Source organism: Saimiri boliviensis, chromosome 2 (genome assembly GCF_048565385.1).
Source record: "Saimiri boliviensis isolate mSaiBol1 chromosome 2, mSaiBol1.pri, whole genome shotgun sequence".
NCBI classification, from domain to species: Eukaryota; Metazoa; Chordata; class Mammalia; order Primates; family Cebidae; genus Saimiri; species Saimiri boliviensis.
In genome coordinates this window covers 206,387,036-206,412,255 of record NC_133450.1, presented here as the reverse complement: position 1 = coordinate 206,412,255, position 25,220 = coordinate 206,387,036, and the positions used below count along the sequence as shown (strand labels likewise).

Sequence of the window (25,220 nt, the reverse complement as noted above, 5' to 3'; positions counted from 1 at the left end):
AAGATGCATTGGCCGCTAGAATGAGTGTGGCATGGCGCCTGGCACAGAGGAAGGATGGGAGAGCAGCCCTCACTGGTGTATCTGCTCCAGGATGGGGGCAGGTGATGGCAAGAGAGGGGAAGTGGCTGAATCAACAGCACAAAGAGCAACACTCCCGGCCCTAGCCACCCTGGGAAGGCTTGAGACCAGGAACACACAGAAACGGTCAAGAACGAGAAATAACACAGGCCTTTTATTTGCTCCAGAACTCGGCTACTGTGTGGTCTGAGGGTGCCATGCTTTCCCAAAGCTCCTGAGGGACACCCCACCCAGGGGGTGCCAGATCTCTGTGTGCAGCCAGACTGCATCAGTCCAGAAGGCCAGCTGGCCATGACTGGTGCCCGGGACCAGCACATCCCCTGAAGCTGGAAAATGGTGTCCACCTTTGCATGGCGGCTTCTCACAAGGCATTGGCTAAAATATTGCACTTGTAAATCAGGAAAACTGATGAGGCAAGGGTTTCCTATGACAGGACAACGTGCCAAGCATCCGACTACTATTTAAATAAATAAAACTCCAGGTTGGGGTCTGAGCTGCAAGCCCCAGTGGCCCTCCAGGAGGGCCTGAGAGCCCAGGCCTGGACCTTCTGCCCCGTCAGCCAGTTCTTTAAGGAACTTGGTCAATGCAAAGCCTTTGCAGTCTCCGCAGCAGGGAGCAGCAGCTCCAGATCTGGCTCAGCTGGGGCCCCTGACCTGCCAGAGTCCTTGGGCCCCCTCGTACCAGGGCAGTGGGGACCTTACGGGGCCCGTCCTTCAACTCCTCCAGTATCCTGGGCCTCTCTTGGTCCAGGCCTCGCTTCCGTATGTCCATCCGTCTGTCCAGAGACACAGCCTCTGGGGGCTTGCTGGCCCCCTCCGTCACAGGGGGGAGGGAGGCAGGTGGGCAGGGGGCCCAGCCTGCCTGGTGTGAATCCTGAGCTCGACTCCAGTGGCCCCTAAAGCGGGGGACTCATCTTCTTCTGGTTAATAAGGTCCAGATAGAGGTCAGAACGCAGAAAGCGAGGGTACGAGTCCTTTTCCATGAGCCCAAAGATGCGCTTCTGCGCCAGGTCGAAGCAGCCCCGCGTGACGCTCTGCAGGTTGTCCTTGGTGTGCTCCCGTGTGTAGGAGTCCAGGTTGACCTGCGGAGGCAGAGGGTGACGTGGTCAGGGCTGCCTGCTGGGGGCCGACCCTAGCGCCCATGCGTCTGGAAGGGACCAGTCCAGCCTCTCACCTCCAAGCCCCTCTGCCTCACATGTTAAGGTTCATCCAGAGAGGAGACCCTCAGACCTGAGGATTCAAGTCCTAGCTCAGTCATTTCCTGTAGGGCTGACAGCATTTATAAGGCCTGAAAATACCTCCCCTAGGGTGAAGCTTCCTGGGTTCAAATCCTAGCAGTGCCACATGTGGGGTGTGACTTGAAGCAAATCACTTAACTGTGCTGAGCCTTCAGTTGTCTTATCTACCGGCTAGGAATAATAGAACATTCCTGAAAGCATAAAAACCAAGCAAGATCATCCAAATAATGCACTTTGCACACAGTGGCTGGCACAGTAGACACTCAGTAGATGTGAGCAATTATGATTTGTCCCTCTGAGGCTGCCTCCTCTTTTCCTTTTTTCAAGATAGGATCTTGCTCTGTTGCTCAGGCTGGAGTGCAATGGTGCCATCACGGCTCACTGTAAACTCTGCCTCCCGGGCTCAAGTGATTCTCCTGCCTCAGACTCATGAGTAGCTCCGACCACAGGTGCCCATCAGCACGCCTGGCTAATTTTGTAATTTTGGTAGAGACGGGGTTTCACCATGCTGACCAGGCTGGTCTTGAACTCCTGGCCTCAAGTGATCCGCCCACCTTGGCCTCCCAAAGTGCTGGGATTACAGGCATGAACCACTGTGCCCAGCCTGTCTTCTCATTTTTAAAATGAAGATAATAAAACCTGTTTCAGGCCGGGCGCGGTGGCTCAAGCCTGTAATTCCAGCACTTTGGGAGGCCGAGGCGGGTGGATCACGAGATCAAGAGATCGAGACCATCCTGGTCAACATGGTGAAACCCCATCTCTACTAAAAATACAAAACATTAGCTGGGCATGGTGGTGTGTGCCTGTAATCCCAGCTACTCAGGAGGCTGAGGCAGGAGAACTGCCTGAACCCAGGAAGCAGAGGTTGCGGTGAGCCGAGATCGCACCATTGCACTCCAGCCTGGGTAACAAGAGCGAAATTCCGTCTCAAAAAAAAAAAAAACAAAAACAAAAACCTGTTTCACAGGTTGTCATGAGGATTAAACATGAGAACACACACATAAAGGGCTTAGCGGTGCCTGGCAGGCGACAGTGCCTTGGCGGCGGCCACTGTTATTACTGACTGGGATTCTGTTCTTCTCTTGGCCCTAGCCTGCATCTTCCCCCCTGGGTACCTGGGCTCACGGAGCCACTCTGGCCTCTCCCCTTCCTGCACTGCCGGCTGCCACCTTGCAGCTGAAGGGCCACTGGGCCTTGGGGATCGCAGGGGCTGAAGGTCTGGCCTGAGATCCTACCTCCTTGCATGCCTGGATCGCGATGTATTCAGCAAAGATCTTCTTGGCCTTGGCTGCCATCTTGGACTGTGACTTGACCTTCTTGAAGTCCTCACAAGCCAACCAGAACTCCAGATTCTCCTCGCTGAACTCAGTGCGAAGGAAGGCTTGGAATACTGCTAACCCGTCTGTGAGGAGAAGCCACACCCACGGTAAGAGGTAGAGTCAACCTCTCCTGCCCTTAAGACCCCCAGCTTACTCCTACAGGACTTTGAAGATGGGTGTGCTGGGAGCTGAGTACAATCCCCAGCCCCTAGAGCCAGGCGCCCTGCCATTCTTCTTTCAGGATCTCAGCCAGGTCTCTCCCTCCCTATGCCTCAGTGTCTTTATCTGTGAAATAGGGACTATCAATTCTGTCTCCTGGAACCCTGGGAGGAGCCGATGGGACCCTGCCCATGAGATGGCAGATACATTTGGCCCCGTGAAAGCCCTCAGTGCGTGGAAATGTTTATTCTTGTTCTGGGAATATGTATCTGAACACACAAGTCCCACGAGCCTCTGGCAGGCAGTGCCAGCTCCCATGGACAGGGAGTGGCCAACAGAAGCCAGCTCCAAGGCCAGACCAAGGGCCTCGGCTAGGGCTCAGCCTCTCCCCAACAGCAAGGACATCCTGACGGCTCAGGAAAGGGAAGGCAGCCTCTCCAGCACCAGCCACACAGGGTCTGGATGGGGAGGAAAGGGAGAGGGAGGGAGAGCCCAGGAAGGGGGCAGGTGGGCCCAACTTACATTTGTGAAGCAGCAGCTTCTCCAAAGACTCACCCCACTTGAGGGCTTCCTCCGAGGTGGGCCTGAGGGGCGAGGGAGGAAACACAGTGATGGATCTGTGGGCTTGGGGACCTGGGGGGAGGCTGGGCCCGGCGGCCTTTGTTGAGTGCCCTGGGCCCAGACTGCAGCTGAGCACAGCTGGGGTGCCCAGAAAGCAGGCCCACCCTCTTTCTCAGGGCCAGGGTCCCTTCCAGTCCCCACCTCCACCCTACCTGGCCTTCCCCCCAGGGCAGCCACTACAGTGAGGTACCCGGCTCCCTCTGAGAGCATCCGTCTCCCCAGAGCTGGATCAAGCCGGCAACCCCCTTCCCCTCCACCCCATCACTCAGCCCTACTCCCCAGGGGGGCCAGTGAGTCCCCAAAGGGTCCCAGGGTGCCAGGGAGGACCTACTTGAATGACTTCATCATTTTGTCTGCCTTGCCCGCGGGAGGGGCTCCAGGGGACTCATTCCGCCGTCTGAAGAGCCCCAGCTTATTCTTCATATCCTTGGCTCTGGGGACAGAAGCAGAAAAGAGGGTTGCTCAGCCTGACTCGCCCGGCCCCTGCAAATCCCGGCCCCTGCAAATCCGGAGTTGGGAGAGCTGGGGCGAGGGGACCTACTCCTTCATCGTGTGCCGCCTCTGCAGGTTCCCGTTGCGAGTGAGGTACATGCCTCGGAGCATCTCTGTAGGGCCCCCCACCTTGGCGCCGTAGGATGGTCTGCTGAAAGCACCCCTCCGGCTCCTGCCCCCCACCTTGTGTCCCAGGTAGCAGGCAGCGACTGTACAAGCTGCAGCCACACGCGCTCGCTGGAATGCCAGCCTGATGACTGGACTCCCAGGCACAAGCCGGGGCTGGAACTCAGACAGGAGGAGCCAGGAAATGGGAGGGACCAGGAGGGGGAGCGGAAAAAAGAATTCCTCTCGGCCAACCATGAGAGGGAGCCGTGAAAGGGGCATGTGTCTGCAAGGGACAGCCTCTGGGGCCACCCCGGCAGGAAGCCAGCCCTAGCTATTTGTGACAGGCCTCCTCGTTACCACGGCAGCAGGGAGACAGCGGTGGGGGGTGGGGGACAAGTCAACAAATTGCTGAGAGGGAGGGAGGGGGCAGGGGAGGCTCTGCCCACCAGGGTGGCAGGACTGGCTATTTTTAGCCAAGAACCATTTTTAGCCTTGCTGGTCCCCCAGGAGGCAGCAGAAATCAGCACTGGGTGAAACTGCTGGCAAGAAAGGGGTTAAATGCCTCTTGTTCACATTCACCTCCCTTTTCCCTAGACCCCCAGCACGAGGCACCTCCCAGAGAACGGCTCCTGCCAGCCAGCCTAGTGGCCTCAGCCATCCGCCTCGGCGGCATCCAGTCACAAATATATAGCAGGTCCCCAACGTCTTAGTAGTTTGAAGCCTGAATAACTTCAGAAGGACAAGTCCTACAAACTCACAAAAACACCATTTTAAAGTTTCATTATTTAATATTGTATGCATAGCTTTTTTGTGATTTTTGAATAATCAATTTCTCATTTTAAGTTTCCGTCTCCACCCTCCCAAAGATGGAAAATACTGACTGAAACCAAAAGTGAAAATGAAAAACTGATTATTCAAAAATCACAGCGCTGAAGATGTGCAAAAGAAATTTAAATAATTAAACTTTCAAGGGGGTTTGGTAAGTTTGAAGCATTTATACTTCTGAAGCTATTCAAGCTTAAAACGGCATTAAGACCTAGGGGACACCCTATCTAATGACGAAAAGTCCTACGGGGGAGGCTGAACCCAGGCTGTGGAGCCAGACAGTCTTGGGTTCGAATCCCAGCTCCAGCAGTTACCAGCTGTGCAGCCTCCGACAAGCTTCCTGACCTCTCAAGTTTCCTATCCAGCTTTTTTCTCTGTCAAGCTGTTCCTGTCAAACGGAAGCCAGCAGGCCAGGGCTCCAGGTCCCAATTCCACCACTTTCTTGTCATGTAACTTAACGTCTTTGCACACTAGTTTATTTATTTGTAAAATAAGGGTAAGCTCAGTAAGAAAGAAAGGAATGCAAATTAAAGGTAGTGGTAAAGATTAAATTAGATCACATATGAAATATGCACAGGAGAGTGCCTGGCACAATAAACATTAATGATTATTTTTATGATTACTCTAGATGTTCTAAACTCTTCATCTAAGCTTTTAAAAGCATAAGCTTCAGAGGCCAGGCATGGTGGCTCATGCCTGTAATCCCAGCACTTTGGGAGGCTGAGGCGGGCAGATCACTTGAGGCCGGGAGTTTGAGACCAGCCTGACCAATATGGCAAACCCCTGTCTCTCCTAAAAATGCAAAAATTTTTGCTGGGTGTGATGGCACACACCTTTAATCCCAGCTACTTGGGAGGCTGAGGCATGAGAACTGCTTGAACCCGGGAGGCAGAGGTTACAGCAAGCTGAGATTGCACTCCAGCCTGGGTAACAGAAGGAGACTGTCTCAAAAAAAAAAAAAAATTGTGGGCTTCAGGCAATTCAAAAGGCAGCACCTACACTGAAAGGAGGCTAGATAGGGCAGCTCCAGCACCTGGGGTGCCTGCCTTCTGCTGCCACACACAACCCCGCATCTCCTGCTTCCAGCGCCACGTTTAACAGCCCTGGCACCGCCCACACCCTCTCATCCCAAAAACGGTTAAGTGAAGATGATTGGTGCAAAGGACTTTTTTGTTTGTGCATTTCACCTTGCCAAGAAGGTAAATTGGCTGTGGAGTGAGAGAAGCCGACAGTTGCTGCAGAAAACTGAAGCGGTCAGGGCAGCTGAGGTGACAAAGGCTTTCTAGGGCAGTGGTCCCCACCCAAGGTCAAGACCAGGGAAGAGGGTTGTAGGAGGCTCCTCCCCACAGCCCAAATCCTTCCTATTAGTGGGTGCTACAGGACCTGGAGGGGAGGGGCTTCCTCTGGGGGGATCACGGTGCATGTAGCCCATTGCCTCCTCTCTATACCTCCCCCCAGTCTCCAGAGCCTTAGGTGTGGGGGTACAAGGACACCTGAGATGAACCCACATACATATCTTTTTCATTGGTACCTCTAACAAACCCCAAAATGTACAAGAAGGCCTAAGTGAGGTCAGAAAAGGCTTGGGGAGTGTGGGATTCGACAGCTGGGCCAGCAGCGCCCCCTCCTGGCAATGCTGGAAACTGTCAGCATTCAGGAGCTCAGAAGGAGGAAGAGGAGCCCCATGACTGTCAGTTTCACCCTTTCTCAGGTCACTCGTGGGCCCAGAGGTTGCAAAGGATTTGTTGAAGCCGTTTGGCCCCTGCCTGGCTCAGAAGCTGGGCCAGAGCCAGAGCAACCGGCTGGATGCCTCTGGTTCACTGTGGCTTCCAGGTACTGAATCAGCACCTTGCCTCACTTGCAGAGAATGCTCCAAGATCCTGTTTTTCCTTGGTGTCTGTCTGGGGTTATAGGCAAGACCAAGTGCAGCCCTTCTCCCCACCTGGACCCCTAGAGGAGAGACAAGCCCTGGAGCAGGGGAGGAAGAGGAGCAAGGGCGCCAGGGACCTTCCCAACATACAGGTTTTTGCTCTTTCTCTTCCGAGAGGCTTCGTCATCATCCCCAGCGGTGTCGGCCCCACTTATCTGCGGAGAAAAGACAGACACAGTGCAGTCTGGGCACCCAGGAGCTCCTGCCTCAGCAAAGAGAGGCTCAGAGACCCAACAGTCCCTGCCATCAGCCCCTTCCACCTCCAAAGCCCAAACAACCCTCACCCCCGATACAGCAGGTGAGGGAGTGAAACCCCACTGCTGGGAACAGCCTGGCCATGAAGTGAGATCGCCTTGGCAGAGCCTCGGGCCACAGGGATCTCCTCCTGGGGCATTCAGGTCCCCAGCTCACTGGGGAGGAGCCAGACAGTTGGCACTCACGACAGAGGCTGCATTGCAGGCAGTGAGCTGGTGAGAGAGCAGGGGTTCTGCTGTGTCACCAGACCAATCCCTGCCCCTCTCTGAGCCTCTGTTCTTTAATTTCTAAAATCAGGTTCATAACGATTGACTCAAAGTTCGAAGGAGACCTGAGATGGTCAGCAGTGTATAAAATGAATCATTACACAGGCCTGAGCACACCTCTCTTGCCTTATACTTTTCCACGGCTCCCTAGTGCCCTCAGGATAACATCCAAACTCCATAACATGACTGGATCTACCATCTTAGGATTGGGGCAGGAAGTTCCATTTTATTAGCAACAATCACGCCTCAGATAAACCTCATTGACTACGATACTGCTACTGCGCAAAGCTGAAAGTTCCATTTTAACACCAGTTACAACTCCTTCAGTGCTGTCTCCAGCCTGGCCCCTATGTCAGCAACCTCCTCAACTCTTCCTTCCAACCAATCAGAAGGTCTTCATCTCCATGTGCAATTCCTTCCCCAAGGGATGCTTTTATGAGTCTCCTACCTCCATTCTCTCCTAAGACCCAGCTTCAGGTAAGACGAAAACCTCAAGTGAGCCCCTGAAATGCCTCCTCCCCTGGGAAGCCCCCTCCGACACCTGGAACAAGGTTGTGCCACCTTCACCTCTTTCAAAGTCCCCACCACACCCAAAATGACTTGTTCAAAATCTATCTCCTCTGCTCCGTTATGAGATCCCAAGAGCGAGGCTTCTGTCTGCCTGGACCACCTTCCCAGGGCCTGGCATGCATTAGGAGCTCAGCAGGTCAAATCTGTGGAATTAGTGAATGAATCTGAGCGGAGAAGCGGGCTGGGGAGGGTAAGTCTGGAGGCCCTCCCCGCCTGATCCAGGGCCTGCTGTTCATCCCCCACCCACCCCATTTCCTTGCCTTTGCCTGTGCAGTACCCACTTCCTGGAATGCCCTCTGTCTCCTCCTGTCCTCCAAACCACTCCAGATACCCACCATCTCTATTAGGGCCACCCTCTGTCTCCCCTGCGCTGGCTGGGTTTGCATGTCCCCCTCCGGGGGGACCAGGGCCCCAACAGTGCTAGCCCAGAGCAGGAGCCCAGGTAATGCTCAGAGACAGCAGAAAAGTCAAAGTTCAGAGTTGGATAGGCATGAACCTATGTCCGAAGACAGGACAGAGGGCCACCAGGGTGGATCTCGGCTCTGATTCCTCCTGAGGCCCGCCTTAGTTTGCTCATTTGTAAAATAAAGAAGATGGGCTAAGCCTTAAAATGCTGTGTTCTTACTTCTGGAAAGAAAAAACAGTGGCTCATGCCTGTAATCCCAGAATTTTGGGAGGCCGAGATGGGTGGATCACTTGAGTATAGGTGTTTAAGACCAGCCTGGGCAACAGGGTGAAACCCTATCTCTACAAAAAAATCCAAAAATTAGCCAGGCATGGTGGCATGCACCTGTGGTCCCAGGTACTCAGGAGGCTGAGGTGGGAGATCACCTGAGTCATGATCATACCACTGCACTCCATCCTGGACAACAAAGTGAGACTCTGTTGAAAAGAAAGAAAAGAATTAAAAAAAGAAAAGAAAAGAAAAGACGGGAGGGGAGGGGAGGGAAGGAAAGGAGAGGAGAGAAGAGGAGGGGAGGGGAGGGGAGAGGAAGAGAGGGGAGGGGAAGGGAAGGGAAGGAGGGGAGGGAGAGGAAGAGGAAGGGAAGAAGGCAACAAAAAGAGGAGAGGAGGGGAGGGGGGGAGAGGAGGGGAGGGGGGGAGGGGAGGGGAGGGGAGGACAGAAGAATGCACTTATTTCAGATAGAGCCGGCAAGAGAAGCCGCTGGCCTCAGTGGAGCACCCACCCAAGAATGGACGGATGGATGGATGAGTGGGTGCGTGGGCGGGTGGGGAGGTGGGTGGATGAGTGGGTGGGCGGGTGGGGGGTGGATGGATGGGTGGGTGGATAAATGCATGGGTTGGTGGATGGATGGATGGATGGATGGATGAATGGATGAATGTATCGGTGGGTGGATGAGTGGATGGATGGAAGAGTAGATGAGTGGATGGATGGATGAATTACACTTTCATTAGCTCGCACTATAGGCCAGACCCTGGATGGGGCATAATTCAGATACAGTCTCATTAAACCTCACAGTAAATCTATAAACAGTAAACAGAGGATGAGAGAATTTAAGTCACTTGCCCAAGGAGACCCAGCATTTAAGTGACAGAGCTGGAATCTACCTCAATTCAAAGCCCGGGTTTCTCCACCAGAGGATGCTGCTACTCAAAAATGCAAGGTCAGAACACATTTTAACGTTTCCAGTGAAAGACTCGGGAAGTGCTGCCTCCTTCCTGAGAATGCTGCTCCACCAGAGTTGTAAACACCCATGTGTGTACGTGCACACAGAGGCACACACCATATGGTGTGATTTCAGAGCAAGGGTTTGGAGCCAGACCTGGATATTAATCCTGCTTTCACCAACTTTGGATCAGTTTCCTAGCCTCTGATTCCGCTTTTTTAGCTACAGCTTAGGCATAGTGACATCCCCCTCACAGGGCTGCTAAAAGGTTCACCAGGATAAAGTCTGGGCCCCAAGGCCCAGTCCTGGCACTCATGCCACCCTCAGTAACCAGGGTTCATTGCTCAGTGAGTGTTACCACTGTCACCCCAGAGCACACACAGGCTGCAGTCACGATGGCCTGGCGAGGCCGTGCCGGAGGCCCCCACCCGTGGGAAAGAGCCCTGGGGCCCTGGGCTTCCTCCCATTCTAACCTCAGCTTCCGTACTTTATCGGCCCCACACAATGGGCCTGGGACCACTCCCACCCAGCCACCACCCCCAGCCTCTGCGCTGCTGGGAAATGGGCTATTCCTTCCACTGCGGGAGGAGAGCGTCTTCGGCAGGGACTGATCCAATCCAAGGCACCTGACAGAGGGGCTGGGTGGCTCTGGCCCTGGAAGTCAGCCCCCTGGGCTGCTGGGGAAACCCCAGCACCAAGAGCAGCCTGTGAGCCAAGGAGACACTGCGGTGGAAAACTGGGTTCTGGTTCCCAGCCCTAGGGACTCCCCATAGCTGCAGGGAGGCTTTGGGCTCTGGCCTTGGAAGGGGCCAGGGTGGCCCCCCAGGGTGCTGCCTCCCACAGCTGCAGCAAGGCCTGCCCAGGACCCAGCCTGTAAAAGCTCTGCGAAGGGATTCTCCTTTCCATCTTCACACTCACTCTGCCAGGCTGTCAGGCTGAAAAGCAAATGGAGGAGAGTCCAGGAGCACGCAGCCCTTCCCTCGCTCCGTGCAGAATCCCTGGGGCCTGCCCAGCCTCCTCTAGCCTCCTCCAGGGACTAGAAGCTTACCATCTCTTGGGACAATAATTATAAATCTTACTGTAATTATAACTGTCATTATAGTAATGCTTAAAAGTGTAGATTTTTAACTGCTTGGATTTGAACCTTAGCTCAATCATTTATTAGCTAATTGACCTTAGCTCAGTTACATTCCTTCTCTGTGCCTCAGTTTCCTTATTTGTAAAATGCAGGTAATAAGTTAATAAGTGGACCTCCCTCAAAGGGCTGTGGTGAGGATTATAGAACTTAACACAGCGGACATGCCCAGCACAGCGCCCGGCACACAGCAGTGAGCAAGTACTCTTAGCTAGTGTGGGTTGTGCCATTATTTACGGAGCGTTCACTACATGCCAGGCGCCGGGCCAACGTGCTTTAACATATTTTATCTCATTTAATCTTGGCAAGGATTCTAAGAGCCAGTTGCTGATACTCCCACTCAGTATGCAGCTGAGGAAACCAATGCCCACGGCAGTTTGGTAACTGGCATGGGCTCTCTGAACTGGCAAGTAGCAGAGAATTGTGGTCTGGGTCCAGAACCCACCGGTAACTAAGGACTCTTCCGTGAGCAGAGCTCAGCTGGTTTTCTCTATTGGTCCTGGTCAGACTTCTGGGGCTCCCTGGCCATCCATGGCTGCCCTCTCTGATCCAGCCCAGCCTGGCAGGTCCCATGAAACCATGTGGAAACAGTTGGATCTAAACTCTATACTTGTTTACACATTGGAAGTAATTCTTCAGCCTTTTTAAAAATAGAAGGCTTGAAGGTATTATCTTGTCTTGGAGCTGGAAGATATTTTTGAAGTCCCCTTGTCTGATCTCTGGCCTAGGTGGGAGCTTAACGAAACAGGGCCGGAACCCTCTGTGGACTTCCTCTGCCAGGCTAGTCCCCTGCAGGGGAGAAAGGAAGCAGGGCCAGGGAAGGGCTGCAGCCCGTGGTCTGTGGTCTCCTCACATGGGCTATTAAAGAATAGCCCATGACCCCTGTGCTGAGCCAGACAGGCTGGAATCGAATTCAATGGCAGCATCCTGGACCCAAACACAATGACTCTTCGGGCATCCTTGACTCCCCAGGAAAAAGGCCTGTGGGTCTGCTCTGCAGGCCCTTCAGGGAGCAGCCAGGAAGGCAGGGGTCTGGCGGCAGGGGGCACCATGAGACCACTCAACTCAGCACAGGGCGCCAGACCCAGTGGATGGCCAGCTGGAGAACAGTCGGGGGTGGGGTGGCGGGGGGGCTCTCCCTTTCTGGACTCAGCCTGCTTATCTGTGAGATCACCATGGCCCAGCAGACCATCTCTGACGTCTGTCTGTTCTGACATTCCTACTAGCAGTAGAAATTGCTCAGCACACAAGAGGACAGGATAACAGGGACATGGAGAGGGGACAATGTCGAGACTGAGTGGCAGGCACCCTGTGGCAGGCAGCCTGCGCTCTGGGCAGCCTCAGCTTATCCACACAGCAGCACAAATGACCAGCCTGAGGCTGCCGCACAGAGCTTTCTATGTACTGCTCTCCCTGGAACCCTTAGGACAACTCCAGGGGGACTCCGTGTTCCATTTATAAGAGAAAACTGAAGCTCAGAGAAAATAACAACTGGCCAAGGTCTCAGAGCCAGAGAGGAAGAGGCAGAGCTGAGACTTGAACCTGGGTCTGTCTGACTCCACAGCCTGAACACTTCTTCCCTCCCCTCTTCACCTCTTGCCTGGCATTGCCTGGGAATAGTGGCCCATCAGCATCAGGGGACACTCCCAGAAGAGCCAGGCCAAAGCCAGGAAGATAGAAGCCATGGGGGAACCTGCTGCTGTCCCTCTGCCAGCCCCTAACCCCTGGCCCCTCATCAGCATGAGTTGGCAGAACCTGGGCTAGAGCCACAGAGGACTGGACAAGGGTGAGGCCTTGCCCAGCGCCATCATTATTTGCTGTGTGGCTGGGGACAAAACATCTCTTGCTAGCCTGAGCCTCCCACTGTAAGACCACTGCTTGTCCACCTTGCAGTGATGTCAGGAAGGTGAGAAAAGGGGTCTGTTTGTACTTTGAATGGCGGCACAGCCGGTACTAGTCTGGTTAGTGCTCTTTTCCCCTCCCCCTCCTCGTCACGTGATTACTGTTTATGGAGCACCCACCAGTTACTGAACACCAGTTACTGCCCTAAATGCTTTACCCGTGTGTTAAGTTAGTTAATCTTCCCAGCAACCCTAGGAAGGAGGCATTATGACCACACCCATGTAACCAATGAGGAAACTGTGGCTCACAGAGGGGCGGGGCTTGCCCAAGGCCCAGTACCAGTAATATATGGCACTAGACCAGGGTGTTTGTCCCATCTGGGCTCCATCGCCTCTTGACAAGGGTGGCTTTCATACGGAAGCTGACTGACAGAAGGGGGCAGGATGTGAGGGGCAAAGGACTGAAGGACTGCTGTGTGGAAGCCACACAGAAGGGTGGCCACCACCAGGTGGGGGTAACCTCTGATGTCTCTGCCAGCTCAGCCACTCAAACCCAAGAAAGGAAAAGACCAGCTAAAAGTGGCTGGGACAAGGGAGGGTGCCAGTGAGAACCTTGGGTACCCAAAGGGGGAAGCTGAGACCGGAGAGAGCTAGTCCGGGCCTGCCGGACTCCCAGGCAGAAGTATCTGTCCCAAAATAGGAGCTGAGGCCAACTGAGCTGGGGAATTAGATAGATGCATACACATGAATATGTGCGAATTTATCTGTATATAAGTAAATTTACTGGAGCAAGTATGGTGGGAGGGAAGAGAACTGGGAAGGGTGTAGTGGGGGAATCAGGATTGGGATGCCCAAGGCAGGTAGGCCTCAGCTGCCCTCCAAAGAGGAGTGGCCAGGCCTGATCTGAGTGAGCCTGAGGCCTTGCCTTGGAAGGACAGCGTTCCAGACTCTCTCATCTAGAAACTGTCAAGAAATGAACTTTGGCAAGATCATGATCCCTCAGGGGCATGCACCACCCCTAGAGATTGATTCAAGTTCTGGGTATGGGGACTAGGAATTATATATTAATAACCTCCCCCGGGTGACTTCAGAGCACACCACAGTGTGAGAACCACACATACTTACAGATGAGGAAACGGAGACTCAGTTCCCAGGCCAAAGTTCAAGGCCCTTCCTGGACAGCCCCAGCCTGCCCTTTGAGAATGACTACTCTTCAGCAAAGGCATCTCCCTAAATACCAAGCCTGCCTTCTTGCTAGTGTCTAAGAAGCTAAGCAGGCTTCTGAGGACATGTCCCAACTTGGTGAGGAAGTATGCTGGAATCTATTAGTGATGTCTGCCACGGGTTGGAGGGAAGAATAGCAGCATGTGTGCCAGGCAGCTGCCCTTCAGGAATGCTCTGCTCTAGCCAGAGAATGCCTGCCTCTTTCTCTCTGTTTATTCTAATCCTGCTCAGCCTTCCAGGCCAAGCTGAGAGGTATCTTCCTCCAGAAGCTTTCCTGGATGGCCTTAGAGCCTGGGGTCTCTCCTCCTGAAGTTCTAGATCTCTGAGTCAGTTGTGCTCCGTGGGCACTGACCACCCCTACTCACCTGGCCTCATAATACTTGTCACACCAACACCTTGCACTAGCTGTTGCATTTCAAGAGAAGGCATGGGGCCCAGCATTCCCTGAGGGCCTCCGCTAACCATTCTGGGATATGAGTGCTATTAACCCCTACTATTCAGAGAAGAAAACAGGCTCCGAGGAGTTGAGTGACTCAACCAAAGTCACACAGTGAGAAACGGAGCCCAGACTCAGACTACTTGGTGGGCTTCAAGATCACGGTGCATCTGTTCACGGTTAAGGCTCACACAGATAACTGACTTCTCTCAGGCTGAGACCAGCCTCACATACTTCTGTGGTTCCTCTTATGCCGCAGAGCACAGGGCCTGGTACACAGCAGGAAATTGATAAATACTTATTTATCTATATATAAATATTCACGAGAGGCAAAGAGCGTGGTGGTTTGTTAAGAGCACTAGCCTTGGGCTGGGCGCGGTGGCTCACGTCTGTAATCCCGGGACTTAGGGAGGCCGAGGTGGGTGGATCACAAGTTCATGAGTTCAAGACCAGCCTGGCCAAGATGGTGAAACCCCGTCTCTAATGAAAATACAAAAATTAGCCAGGAGTGGTGGCAGGTGCCTGTCATCCCAGCTACTCAGGAGGCTGAGGCAAGAGAATCACTTGAATGCCAGAGGCAGAGGTTGCAATGAACAGAGATGGCACCACTGCACACCAGCCTGGGGGCCAGAGTGAGACTCTAACTCAAAAAATAAAAAAAAAAAAAGCACTAGTCCTGGAACCAGATTCTAATTCTGGTTCAGACATTGATACACTGTCACCTAGAGCATGTTAGATAACCTTTCTTTTTTTTTTTTTTTTTTTTTTTTTTGAGACGGAGTTTCGCTCTTGTTACCCAGGCTGGAGTGCAATGGCACGATCTCGGCTCACCGCAACCTCCGCCTCCTGGGTTCAGGCAATTCTCCTGCCTCAGCCTCCTGAGTAGCTGGGATTACAGGCACGCGCCACCATGCCCAGCTAATTTTTTGTATTTTTAGTAGAGACGGGGTTTCACCAGGTTGACCAGGTTGGTCTCGATCTCTCGACCTTGTGATCCACCCGCCTCGGCCTCCCAAAGTGCTGGGATTACAGGCTTGAGCCACCGCGCCCAGCCTAGATAACCTTTCTTTGCCTCAGTTTCCTCTGCTGTAAAATGGTCACAAAAATACTATCTACTTCATAGGGCTGTTGTGTGAGAATTAATGAGTTCACGTAAACTGCTTAGGATAATGCTGAACATGGAATCAATATGTGTTGTCACTGTGGCTGCCTGATGGATTTCTGGTCCGGCTAAGCTGTAACTCTATTTCTACAGCTACTGTCTCAGATCTTTTAAATCCAAACACACAACGGTCTGGGCTAAGCTACACCTGCTCTGTTTTCTGTGGGGACCATGCAGTGGTAAGAACGCAGCATCTGGAGTCCTAAAGTCAAGGGTTTCAGTCCAGGCTCTGCCTTCCAGGTCCCAATGGGCCTCAGTTTTATCTTCTGTCCAATGGGTGGAAGGTTCGCTGAGAGGCTTCCGGGACAGCAGGGGTGGAACGCGGTGACTGCTCACTCCCTGCAGCCCCTGGGCCAGCCCTCCCCGCATTGCATGTATCCTCCCTCCCCCTGTAGCTTTCTCACCTTCCTGTGTCCTGTGAAGAAGAGGGAAAGGTGGTGCATGGAGCCACCATTGCGGCCCAGCTCTTTCTTGAGGGTACTGGGCGAAGGCATGGCCCAGGTGGAGGCGGCGCCCTCACCGTCTGAGCAGTGCAAGGTGGTGTCGGAGGCGAAGCAGGTCCCCCGGGGCTCCTGCAGCAGGCTGCCCTCGCTGTGCGTCCGGCGCCGCAGCGAGTTCTGCACACGCAGTGAGAGGCCACCCTCAGCCCCCTGGCCCGTCTCGATCATGCTGCTGCGCTTCACCTCACTGCGCTCTCCATAGTTGTCATCGCTGGTGTCCTCATCCTCATCCTCCTCCCCTTCCTCCCCTTCCTCCCCCTCCTCTTCTGCATTCTCATCTCCTGAGCTGCCCTGCTCTGCCCCTGCCTCCTGGCTGTAGGTGCTATCCAGGCGGACCTCAGGGATCACGAAGGCTGGCCTGGAGGCCGCAGGCGATTCCCCGGTGGCTGCTAGCAGGTCCCCAGAGCTCGTGGTCTCCTCAATAAGGGCCTTGGCTGGCAGGGAGACCTGGCTAGGAGGCAGATCTTGGCAGGGTGGAAGGTCCTGGGTGGGGGGTTCCTGGGCGGCAGGGAGGTCTTTGGTGAGTAGAGGGTCCTGATGAGGCAGGGGTTCTTGACCAGCAGGCAGGTCCTGGCAAGGTGAGAGGTCTTGGGCTGGAGGGGGGTCCTGGCATGGTGGGGCATCCTTGCTTGGCAGGGCATCTGGGCCTGGAGGGGAGTCTTCACAGGTAGCTGAGTTGTTGCTGGACAGTGGTTCTTGGGCAGGAGTGGGTTCCTGCCCAGAAGAAGAGTCCTTTTTGGGTGGAAGGTCTTGTTCTGGAGGAAGCTCCTTCCCAGGAGAGGGCTCCTTGCTGGGTGGGGAAGCCTCAGCACCAGGCCCCTTCCCTTCCTCCAAGGACATCTCCCTCTTCTCATCTGCCTCTGTCTCAAACATCTGGGAAACAAAAAGAACACAAGAACGGTTCAGAAGAAGAGGCTCCGAGATGCCAGCATCAAAGGCTGACATGAAACCAGGAAGTGACCTGAACCCCGGCACCCCAGCCTGAAAGCTGAGGTGCCAGATGGAACCCTGAAAGCCCCTTTGACTTGGCTGTGTAACGATTCTCACCCTGTCTTCTGTCTTGAACTTTCTGCTCCATCAAAAACACAGCTGGTCACTTACAGGAGAAGAGGGAGTGGTAACCACTGTCTATCCAGCTCCTGCCGTGTCGGGACCAGGCCAGCTTGTCCCCACTCTCTTATATGGCCTTCCCAACAACCCTATAAAAGAAGACCACTGTCCCCATTTTACAGAAAAGGAAACAGGGTTGAAGTCGCCTCTGGGAATAAAGGAGAACCAGGCAGTCTCTGCTCATGGACCAGAACCAAGCCAAGCCCCAAAGCCAGGGCGGTCACTGAACCTAGCCCGGGATGTCTTCTACCTGAATTAAAGTTTAAAAAATCTGAATGAGTCATTCAAACAAGAATGTGCTCTGAACGTTTAAGTATCTTTTCGAAACTAGTGAACTGGAATGAAACTGGAACTGGAAAATACTGCCCACATCTGGACTCGCCAGATGTCACAGACATATGGAACCTCCCTGTGGGATCACTTACTCCGGGATTTCTAAACTGCTGGGAGGAACCTCAGGGATTCTTTAAAAACACAGCATCTCCTGCTCACACACAACCCTCAGGATCCTAGGGGGTTTTGTTGAGTTTTGACACATTTCATGCGCAAAGAGAAAAACAATTCTGTTGATCAAAGTCTGAAAAGCAGCTACGTCACCAGAAGACTGAGGCCCTGTGAAAGTCAGGAGTGTCCATGGTGCCACAGCCACACAGGGCAGCAGTTTTCAAGCCTGGGCTGGGCCCCTCACACTCAAGGACCAAGAATGCTGGAGCTGGAACTGTTTGTTTAGAGCCCAGCTTCTGTCCTTCAAAAAGCCATAGCTGCTGAGAACTAATGAAAGAGAAAGACCCCACTCATACTCGGGAACTGTATGGATGCTTGCGAATGTGTGCACATGCGGGCACACACACTGGCAGAAAACTTCACGGGTAAGTACTCCCAGAACATGGGGTAAGAGCTCTCATTGTAGAAATCATTCATGTCCATTTGATGGATGAGAAAACTGAACCCAAAGGCCAGTGGCTTACCCACTATTGCACAGCCGCCCTGACACCAAAAGGCCATGCCCAAAGCCGAGAAGTCTCTGAAGCCCCAGGGAGTCTGTAATGGCGGAGCCCCACAGCTGGGAGCCAGTGATCAGCCATGGCTTGGGGCAGCTGCAGGCGGCTGCACACACATGTCAGGGGTCACGCTGGCATCTGGGAGCACAGATGTGAGCGGATGTGAAAGCGCGGCGCAGGTAACAGCCTCAGCCTGGGAGCATGAAAGTGAAAGTGGAGCCTTGCAGAACAGAAAAGGTGGCTGGGCAAGGGAGGGGAAGCCTCGGAGGACTCCAGCAGGAGCTGGCCAGGGTCGGGCACACCTTAGGCTGTGGCTCACAGGCCAGAGACAGGTGCCTGCTGATGCTGTGGCCTTCTTGCCCTGGAAATCCTCCCTGTAGCTCAGAGGTGACTCCACCCAAGGGCCCTCTCAGACCTCATAGCCTCAGACTCTGAAACAACAGCAATCCGAAATCCCCACTGCATAGACAGGAAGGCTGAGGCCCACACGGGGGTGTCAGGTAGCGCCAGTCACCAACCTTTGTGCCTCAAGATGTCCACCTATGAAATGGGATAAGCAGCATGCCTGAGCAACATATCAGGAGGGTATGCTGCAGAAAGTGGAAAGCTCCTTAAAGGAGGTGGTGTTGGCAGTGGTAGTGATTTAAAAGGCATTGATCTAGAGGGAGACTCTGAAGTTAAAGACCTCAACCAGTGACATATGTTTCCCATGCACCCCACACTCTGCCAAACACCAGAGTCAATGTTGGCGATTGTAATGTCAGGGCCTCCAGTCCAGAATTCTCATCTGGAAACTAAGGGCTGTGCTTCGGTCCCTTCAGGCTGTTCCCAGGTGGACAGAAAGACCCTCCAGTGAGTGGACAGGAAGGCTGAGGGCCCAGTCTGGACAGTGACTTAGTGACTTGCTCAAAGCCACCCTGCACAATTCAGGGGCTAGGCTGGGGCCAGAACCCAGGCCCTCTGTCCCTGTTCTCCTCAAGCCCACTTCTGATCTCCATCTCCATGAGCAACCAAGTCCCCAGCCCATCGCCCCACCCACTGGGGAACATTCTCCATCAGGAGAACTGCCCCACAGCCAGCTTCTACCACCCTCCCACATGGCCCACCCCAACACCGGTCCCCCGGCCCAGCCACCTGCCTCTGAAAGTCCTTGGGGAAAGACAGAAGGAAGCAGCAACCGGGTGCCCTCAGGGCCTGGCATGGAGTGGCACTGAGAGGGGAGCAGGTCACATTTCCCCTTTCCTGAGTGGTGGGGGTGGGGACCAGGTCTCTCCCAGTGGTGACTGTCAGCCAGAGCCCGCCCACCCATTGGGGAAAGTGCAGCAACAAACGCAAAACCAGAAATGCAAGTCAGCCTGCCTCTGCCAACCCTATTCTAAACCGAGGCCAACCCAAACAAAGGCAGGAGGGGAAGTGCCGCTCAGGCAGGGGTGCTGTCCCCAGAGGGCCTCTACCCGGAGGGATCGGGGAGAAACTAACCAAGGCGGAAGGGTTCTCAGAGGGCCCAGTGGTTATGTGCTTGGATCCCCAAGTCAGACTGATTTTTATCCCAATGGGGCCACTTTTTAACTGTGTAACTCTGGCCAAGCCTCGCAATGCCTCAGACCCTCTGTTTTCTCATCGGGAATGGAGCCTGATGATATCACACTGGACTCACGGGACTATGTGAATCTCCTCATAGTGCCTGGCCCTGGAAAAGCTTTTGATCCAATGGGAGCTATCAGTAGTCTTATTCTAGAAATAAGAAACCTAGGGAGCCAGAGGGAAAGGGAATTACCTGAGAATGAGAGACTGATGCAGAATTAGAACTCACATCTTCTGCCCAGGGTCTCTCCCTGTTTCCTTGGAGCCTTACACACAAGTGTTTGGGGCCCTCAGAGGGCTACATAGGGAGCAGGAGCAGCCTGGAGTGCTGCCTAAGACCCCTCACCTGGGCGCATCCCACATGAGCAGATGCTGGCGAACAGGGCCCAGAGCGCATGGTTCTTTCTGTGCTCCCAGGCAGGCTTGTGTGAACAGGGACTGCGCGCAGGTTTGGTGAGGCCTGTGTTCTTGGAAGAGCTGGGGTGGGAAGTGGTTTGATGGAGTCTCTGGAGCAATTACAGGAAACCCAAGAACCCCAGGGGTAGGGGGTGGCCAGTGTAGCAGAAAATTAGGGCAGGAGAGGAAGCAAAGATGAGGCCAGGTTGCAGAATACACGGTGGGCATGGGATTGCCCTGTGAGCAACGAAACAACGCAGGCAGAGCTGCGCTGTGTCAAAGCTGCTCTGGGGAGCGTGGGCCGGATGTGTGGGTGGCAGGGAGGACTAAGGCATGCATGCATTCATGCATTCATTCATTCTCCACGCACTGAGGTAGGTACTGGGGGAACAGCAGGGAACAAGTCAGATACAATCTCCGCCCTCAGTTAAGCAGAAAAAACAGAGGTTGGACAACTACTTTCAAGGAGCATGGGGAGTGCTCTGACAGCGGAAGTACAGGCAGTTGGGGACCCAGTGAGGCAGCTGTTGCAACCAGCTGGGGTAACAAGAATCCAGCCAGCACGTCCCAGAGAGACCAGCCTGCTCACCCAGGGCCTTGGGTCCAGAGTGCTGGCAGCCACTGCCCTGCCCTCCCAAGGTGGGGGTCTGTGTCTTTCCCATCCATCATTTCTCTGGTTAATTCTGCCCATGTCTCGTCTGCTGTAAGCACACAGGAAATGAACCAGGCCCTCTACATGGAGCCACTGTTTAGGACCTAATCAAATCCTCTCCCAAATCCAATCCAGAGCTCGGAACAGGCCGGGGAGGGATGGCAGCTATGACGCCCAGAGTTCACACTCATACCAGCTATGGCTCCTAGGCCCCAGATGCCCACTGGCTGTTGGGTTGAGGGTAGTGGTGAGCTGCTGGAAGTGACTTGTCCAACATCACACAGCTACTCACCGAGCAGCCAGGTCTGCTGACCCAGGGGCAACCTGCAGCTCTCACTCCGATGATTCATCACAGCCGCCACAGATGCCGCGCTCCGCATCTGCCCTCAAAAACCACTTCCTGCACTGGGGAGTGCAAACTGGGGTTTGCCTCTGCCTCAGGGTGGCCCTTAACAGTCACGACTTGATAGACAGAGCACCGGACACAAAGCCAGAAGGCCTGGGCTGGAATCCTCACTCCATCATTTTCTAGCTGTGTAATCCCCAGCGACCCCCCTCCAAGCTGGGTCTCTCTGCCATGAAAGGGGGAGCGGATGCCCTGCTGCTTCCTATGCCAGAGACCCAAGGGGACCAAGTCTGAGAAAGGGCAGGAGGGTGCTCTGTGAACTGTAAAGCTGCTTGAGAAGGAGAGAGGCTGTTAGAATTCCTGCCCCACATTGGACCTCCAGGCTTTCAAGATGGGCTGTTCCTTCAGGCTTTGCATGCTCTGGCTCCCCAGCTTCAGGTCCCTGGCTCAACGCTAGCTTCCAGGAACCTTGACGGCTCAGCTGACACTTAGCTCTCCCAGCTCAGTGTCACCCCAGCTCCTCCAGGCCTGGCCTTCTAACCACCCAGAGGCTGGCACCCCCCATGCGTCCTCCACCACCAACTCAGAGACCCTCCACACTGTTCTCTCCCTTCGACCTCCACTCCCTCCAACACAGCAGGTTTGGCAAAATTCAGGAGGATGGAGGCGATACTTATATTAGGGAGAGTTCCAGATACTAACTTCACACTTATTTGCTGGGTGACCTTGGGGTTAACCTTTCTGTGCCTCAGTTTCCTTAGGAATACATAGGATTTCTAGAACCTTCTCACGATGTTGTTAGAGGAATAAATGAGCTAATGTGTATCCAGGGCTCAGCACCATGAGGGCACACATGAGCCCCCAATAAACAATAGCCTTGGTCACCCCAGCACAGTGTGGCTTTGACATCTCCCTCCCTGAATTTCCGCTGACCCCTTCTCCACCCTGTCATGGGCCTGTCTGCCTGTCCTTCAGGACCTGCTGCAGGGTCCCTCTCATCATCGGCCTGTCTGCTCCCTTGTGAACCCATCCACTCCCCCCGCTACAATCACTGTCTGCACCATCTGGCCGCTGGCGACTCGCTGTCCACACTGCCGGCTCAAACCCATCTCCTGAGTCGAGATGCCACAGGCAAGTATTCACCAAATCCTCATAGAATAGTTGTGCATCCAGACACTGTGCTAGGCTCTGTGCATAAAGGGCATAAAGGAAGGAATAAGAAACACTTGATCCCTGTCCTTGCGGAGCTTGCAGACAAGAGAGGAAGGAGGCGCATTGACCAAGTCGTCACTCACAGAAACAGGATAAATGGAAACCATGATCTGCGATGTGAAGGAAAACCCTCAGATACTGTGAGAGAGTACAGGGGAGTGTCAGGGAGGCCACCCTGCTGAACGGCTGGAGACTGAAATCTGCTTAAGGGACAGGGCAGGGCTCATTAGGGGAGGGAGCAGCATAGGCCAAGGCCTCGGGCCAGGAGGAGCCTTAGCATGCTGCTGAGACAGAGAGGACACCTGTGTGGCTGCAGCCCAGGGACAGGGATGGAGACCTCCTTCTGCATCACCCATCGGTGCTGCCAATTCAACAAGCCCTACTCTGAGTGCATGGTCACCCCCAAAGTCCATCATTCCTCCTCTCATGGTCCCTATATCAATGAAGCCACCACCAGTTGCCCAAACCAGGGACCTGGCTATCATTTTGTACTCATTTTCCTTCACAACACCCCCATGGTCAATCCTCAAATCCTCCTGATCATCACTTACACAGTTTCAAGGATCCTTCTCCTAGAGAGGCTAGCGATAAGGAGGACAGAGCATATGAGAGCTGTCTGTACTTCGTGCTAATTCCTAAAGCTACTCTAAAAAATAAAAGTTGAGGCCAGACGCCATGGCTCACGCCTGTAATCCAGCACTTTGGGAGGCCAAGGTGGGCAGATCACCTGAGGTCAGGAGTTCAAGCCAGTCTGGCCAATGTAGTGAAACCCTGTCTCTACTAAAAACACAAACATTAGCCAGGCGACATGGCATGTACCTGTAATCCCAGCTACTCAGGAGGCTGAGGTAGGAGAATCGCTTAAACCCAGGAAGCAGAGGTTACAGTGAGCCGAGATCGTGCCACTGCACTCCAGCCTGGGCCATAGAGTGAGACTCTGTCTCAAAAAATAAAAAATTGAAAAGTTGATTAATCTTTTTTAAAAAGAAAGTTTCTACTCTCTGCGTGTCTGCTGCCACCACTTCCCTCTAGACCACCACCATCTCCCATCAGGATGATGTGGTCATTGCACTGGCAATGCAGATCCCGCTGGCCATCCTCTGTGCTACATCAGCGGAGCCGCCTAAATGCAAACCTCAGCTTGTCACTCCTCTGCTTAAAACTTTGCTGTGGCTGGTGTTCCAACACCTCTCAGATAAAGTTCAAATTCTGTAGCCCTGGAAGACCCTGGGCTCTGTCTCCCTGTAGCCTCATGTCTGACCACTCCCCAGCTGCAATGTTTGATGCATGAATAAATGAGTGAAAGAACAACCCAATGAACTTCACAGGACCATCTAGACTCTTAGCCTCAAAGTGCAACCCATGAGCCAGCAGCAGCAGCACCCAGGAGTTTATATAAAATACACACTCCTAAACCTCAATCCATGCCCCCACCTCCCCACCCTCCCCTCCATCCACCTCCTCCCCTCCCCCCCCCCGCTTCAGAATCTTCGTTTTAACAGGATCCCAGGAGATTCATTTGCATATTAAAGTTTGAAAACCACAGACCTAAACTATTGGTTCTCAATGGAGAAGTACACTTTAGAATTACCTGTGGAGCATTTTAAAGATGCCTCTGTCTGAACCCGATCTAAGACCGACTGCATCACCTTCCCTACAAGTAAGACCCAGGCCTTTTTACTTCTTTCTGATGCCCGAGATGATCCTGGAGAGTGGCGTCAGGTAACAGACAAGGTGACTGTCTGTTGCGTGAGGCCCAGGCAAAAGAAGTGATAAGCCCAAGGTCATACAACAGAATCAGGACTAAAATCCAGCCCAGAACCTCACCTGGGACCAGTTCAAACACACAGCGCCCTCTCTATAAGGGGGAGCCCGTACAGAAGAGGCATGACCTCAGAGCAGGATGGGGGGCTGGCAAGTTCCCTGGAGGCAGCTGCCCATTCATGTTCCCTAAACAGAGGCCCAACGGCAGGAGGAGAGAGGGGCAAAGGAGGAATTCGACCACAGACTGAAGCTCCTCTGTCGGAGGCTCAGGAGGGTGGCACGCCACAGCAGGGAGCGCACCCACTCTACAGACCGCAATACTGAGGCACAGAAGAGGGGTAGCTCACCCCCTCGCAGAGACTCTCAGGACAAAGCCAACACTCATGGAAGGGGAATCCCTGAGGAAAGAGAAGACAGGAGGGCCCCCTCAGAAACCCTCCCTACTCTTGGCACTTTCACCTGACCAAGCCAGAAGGACACGCTATTTGCAACCTTCTGGAGACCCACCACTACCTGCCTGGATGCCCAGCTTCTCCCTGGGCAGGGAGGCAGCTCCCGGGGTTTCAGCACCGTTCTCCCGCCTTCGTTTCTGATACCACTGCTTCAACGCAGGGGGGACTTGCAGTCTCTGTCCCCACCTACCACCCCAAGGACCCCTTCTACTCCTCCAGCTCTCTTCTCTGAAAGGCAGGGAGTTGAGAGTTGAGAGCAGGGGGCTTCCCAGCTTCTTCCTAAGCTTGCGGTGACTGACGCCTCATGAGAAGGGGAACTCCAGGCCTCCTGGCCTCTCCTGCCCCAACCCTGGGGCTCTGCTCAGGAACCAGTTCACCTGTGGGCTCTATCCTCACTCCCCTTCCCAGCTGGCACCCTGCTCTTCTGCCTGCTCTGTGTGTGTGTGTGTGTGTGTGTGTGTGTGTGTGTGTGTGTGTGTGTGCTTGGGCAGTCTCCTTTCCCTAAGCTCTCTACCCCTCAAGTCCACTTCCTGCCCATCCCTGTGAGTGCTGGATCAATCGCCTCAGATGTTCTGGCTGGAAGGCTCTCTGCTCCCCTGCCAAGACCCAGCCTGCCCTGCTGTCATAGCCCTGGGCAAGTCCTATTTGGCTCATCAGGATCATGTCTGGCTTATTCACACCATTTCCCCCAAGACTTACTCAGCAAATACCTACAGAGCTGCAGCCATGTGCCAGGGCCTGTGCTGGCTGTTGCAGCCAAACAGCAGCAAGCCATGTTCTCTGCCTTGGAGGTGCTGGGTCAATCTCTCACCCACCTGCTACCACAATAGGAGGCTGTGGAAGCAGAGGCAGCAAGAACAACTAGGACTGCTCTGGGAGGAGGTAATGGGGGGAAAAGATGGGACAGGATATTCCAG

At 54.0% G+C, this 25,220-nt stretch overlaps 1 protein-coding gene and 1 non-coding gene across 20 annotated transcripts in view; both read right to left on the bottom strand.

Annotated features, from left to right (window-relative positions):
* Positions 1-210: 210 nt before the first annotated feature.
* RGS3 (regulator of G protein signaling 3) overlaps positions 211-25,220 on the bottom strand; it is a 158,526-nt gene continuing 133,516 nt past the window's right edge. For 16 of the 19 annotated variants that reach the window (XM_074395198.1, XM_074395200.1, XM_074395199.1 and 13 more), the window contains 6 exons: positions 15,691-16,659; positions 6,860-6,924; positions 3,746-3,847; positions 3,316-3,377; positions 2,551-2,717; positions 211-1,159 (listed from right to left, as the gene is read on the bottom strand). In XM_074395198.1, coding sequence (XP_074251299.1) covers positions 974-1,159; positions 2,551-2,717; positions 3,316-3,377; positions 3,746-3,847; positions 6,860-6,924; positions 15,691-16,659 — 1,551 coding nt within the window. In that variant the 3' untranslated portion in view covers positions 211-973. The other 3 variants (XM_074395207.1, XM_010335938.3, XM_010335939.3) reach the window with 3 other exon arrangements.
* Positions 7,444-7,580, bottom strand: LOC120366536 (U4 spliceosomal RNA). The gene has a single exon (XR_005581173.1). It is a non-coding gene; the product is annotated as a U4 spliceosomal RNA (small nuclear RNA).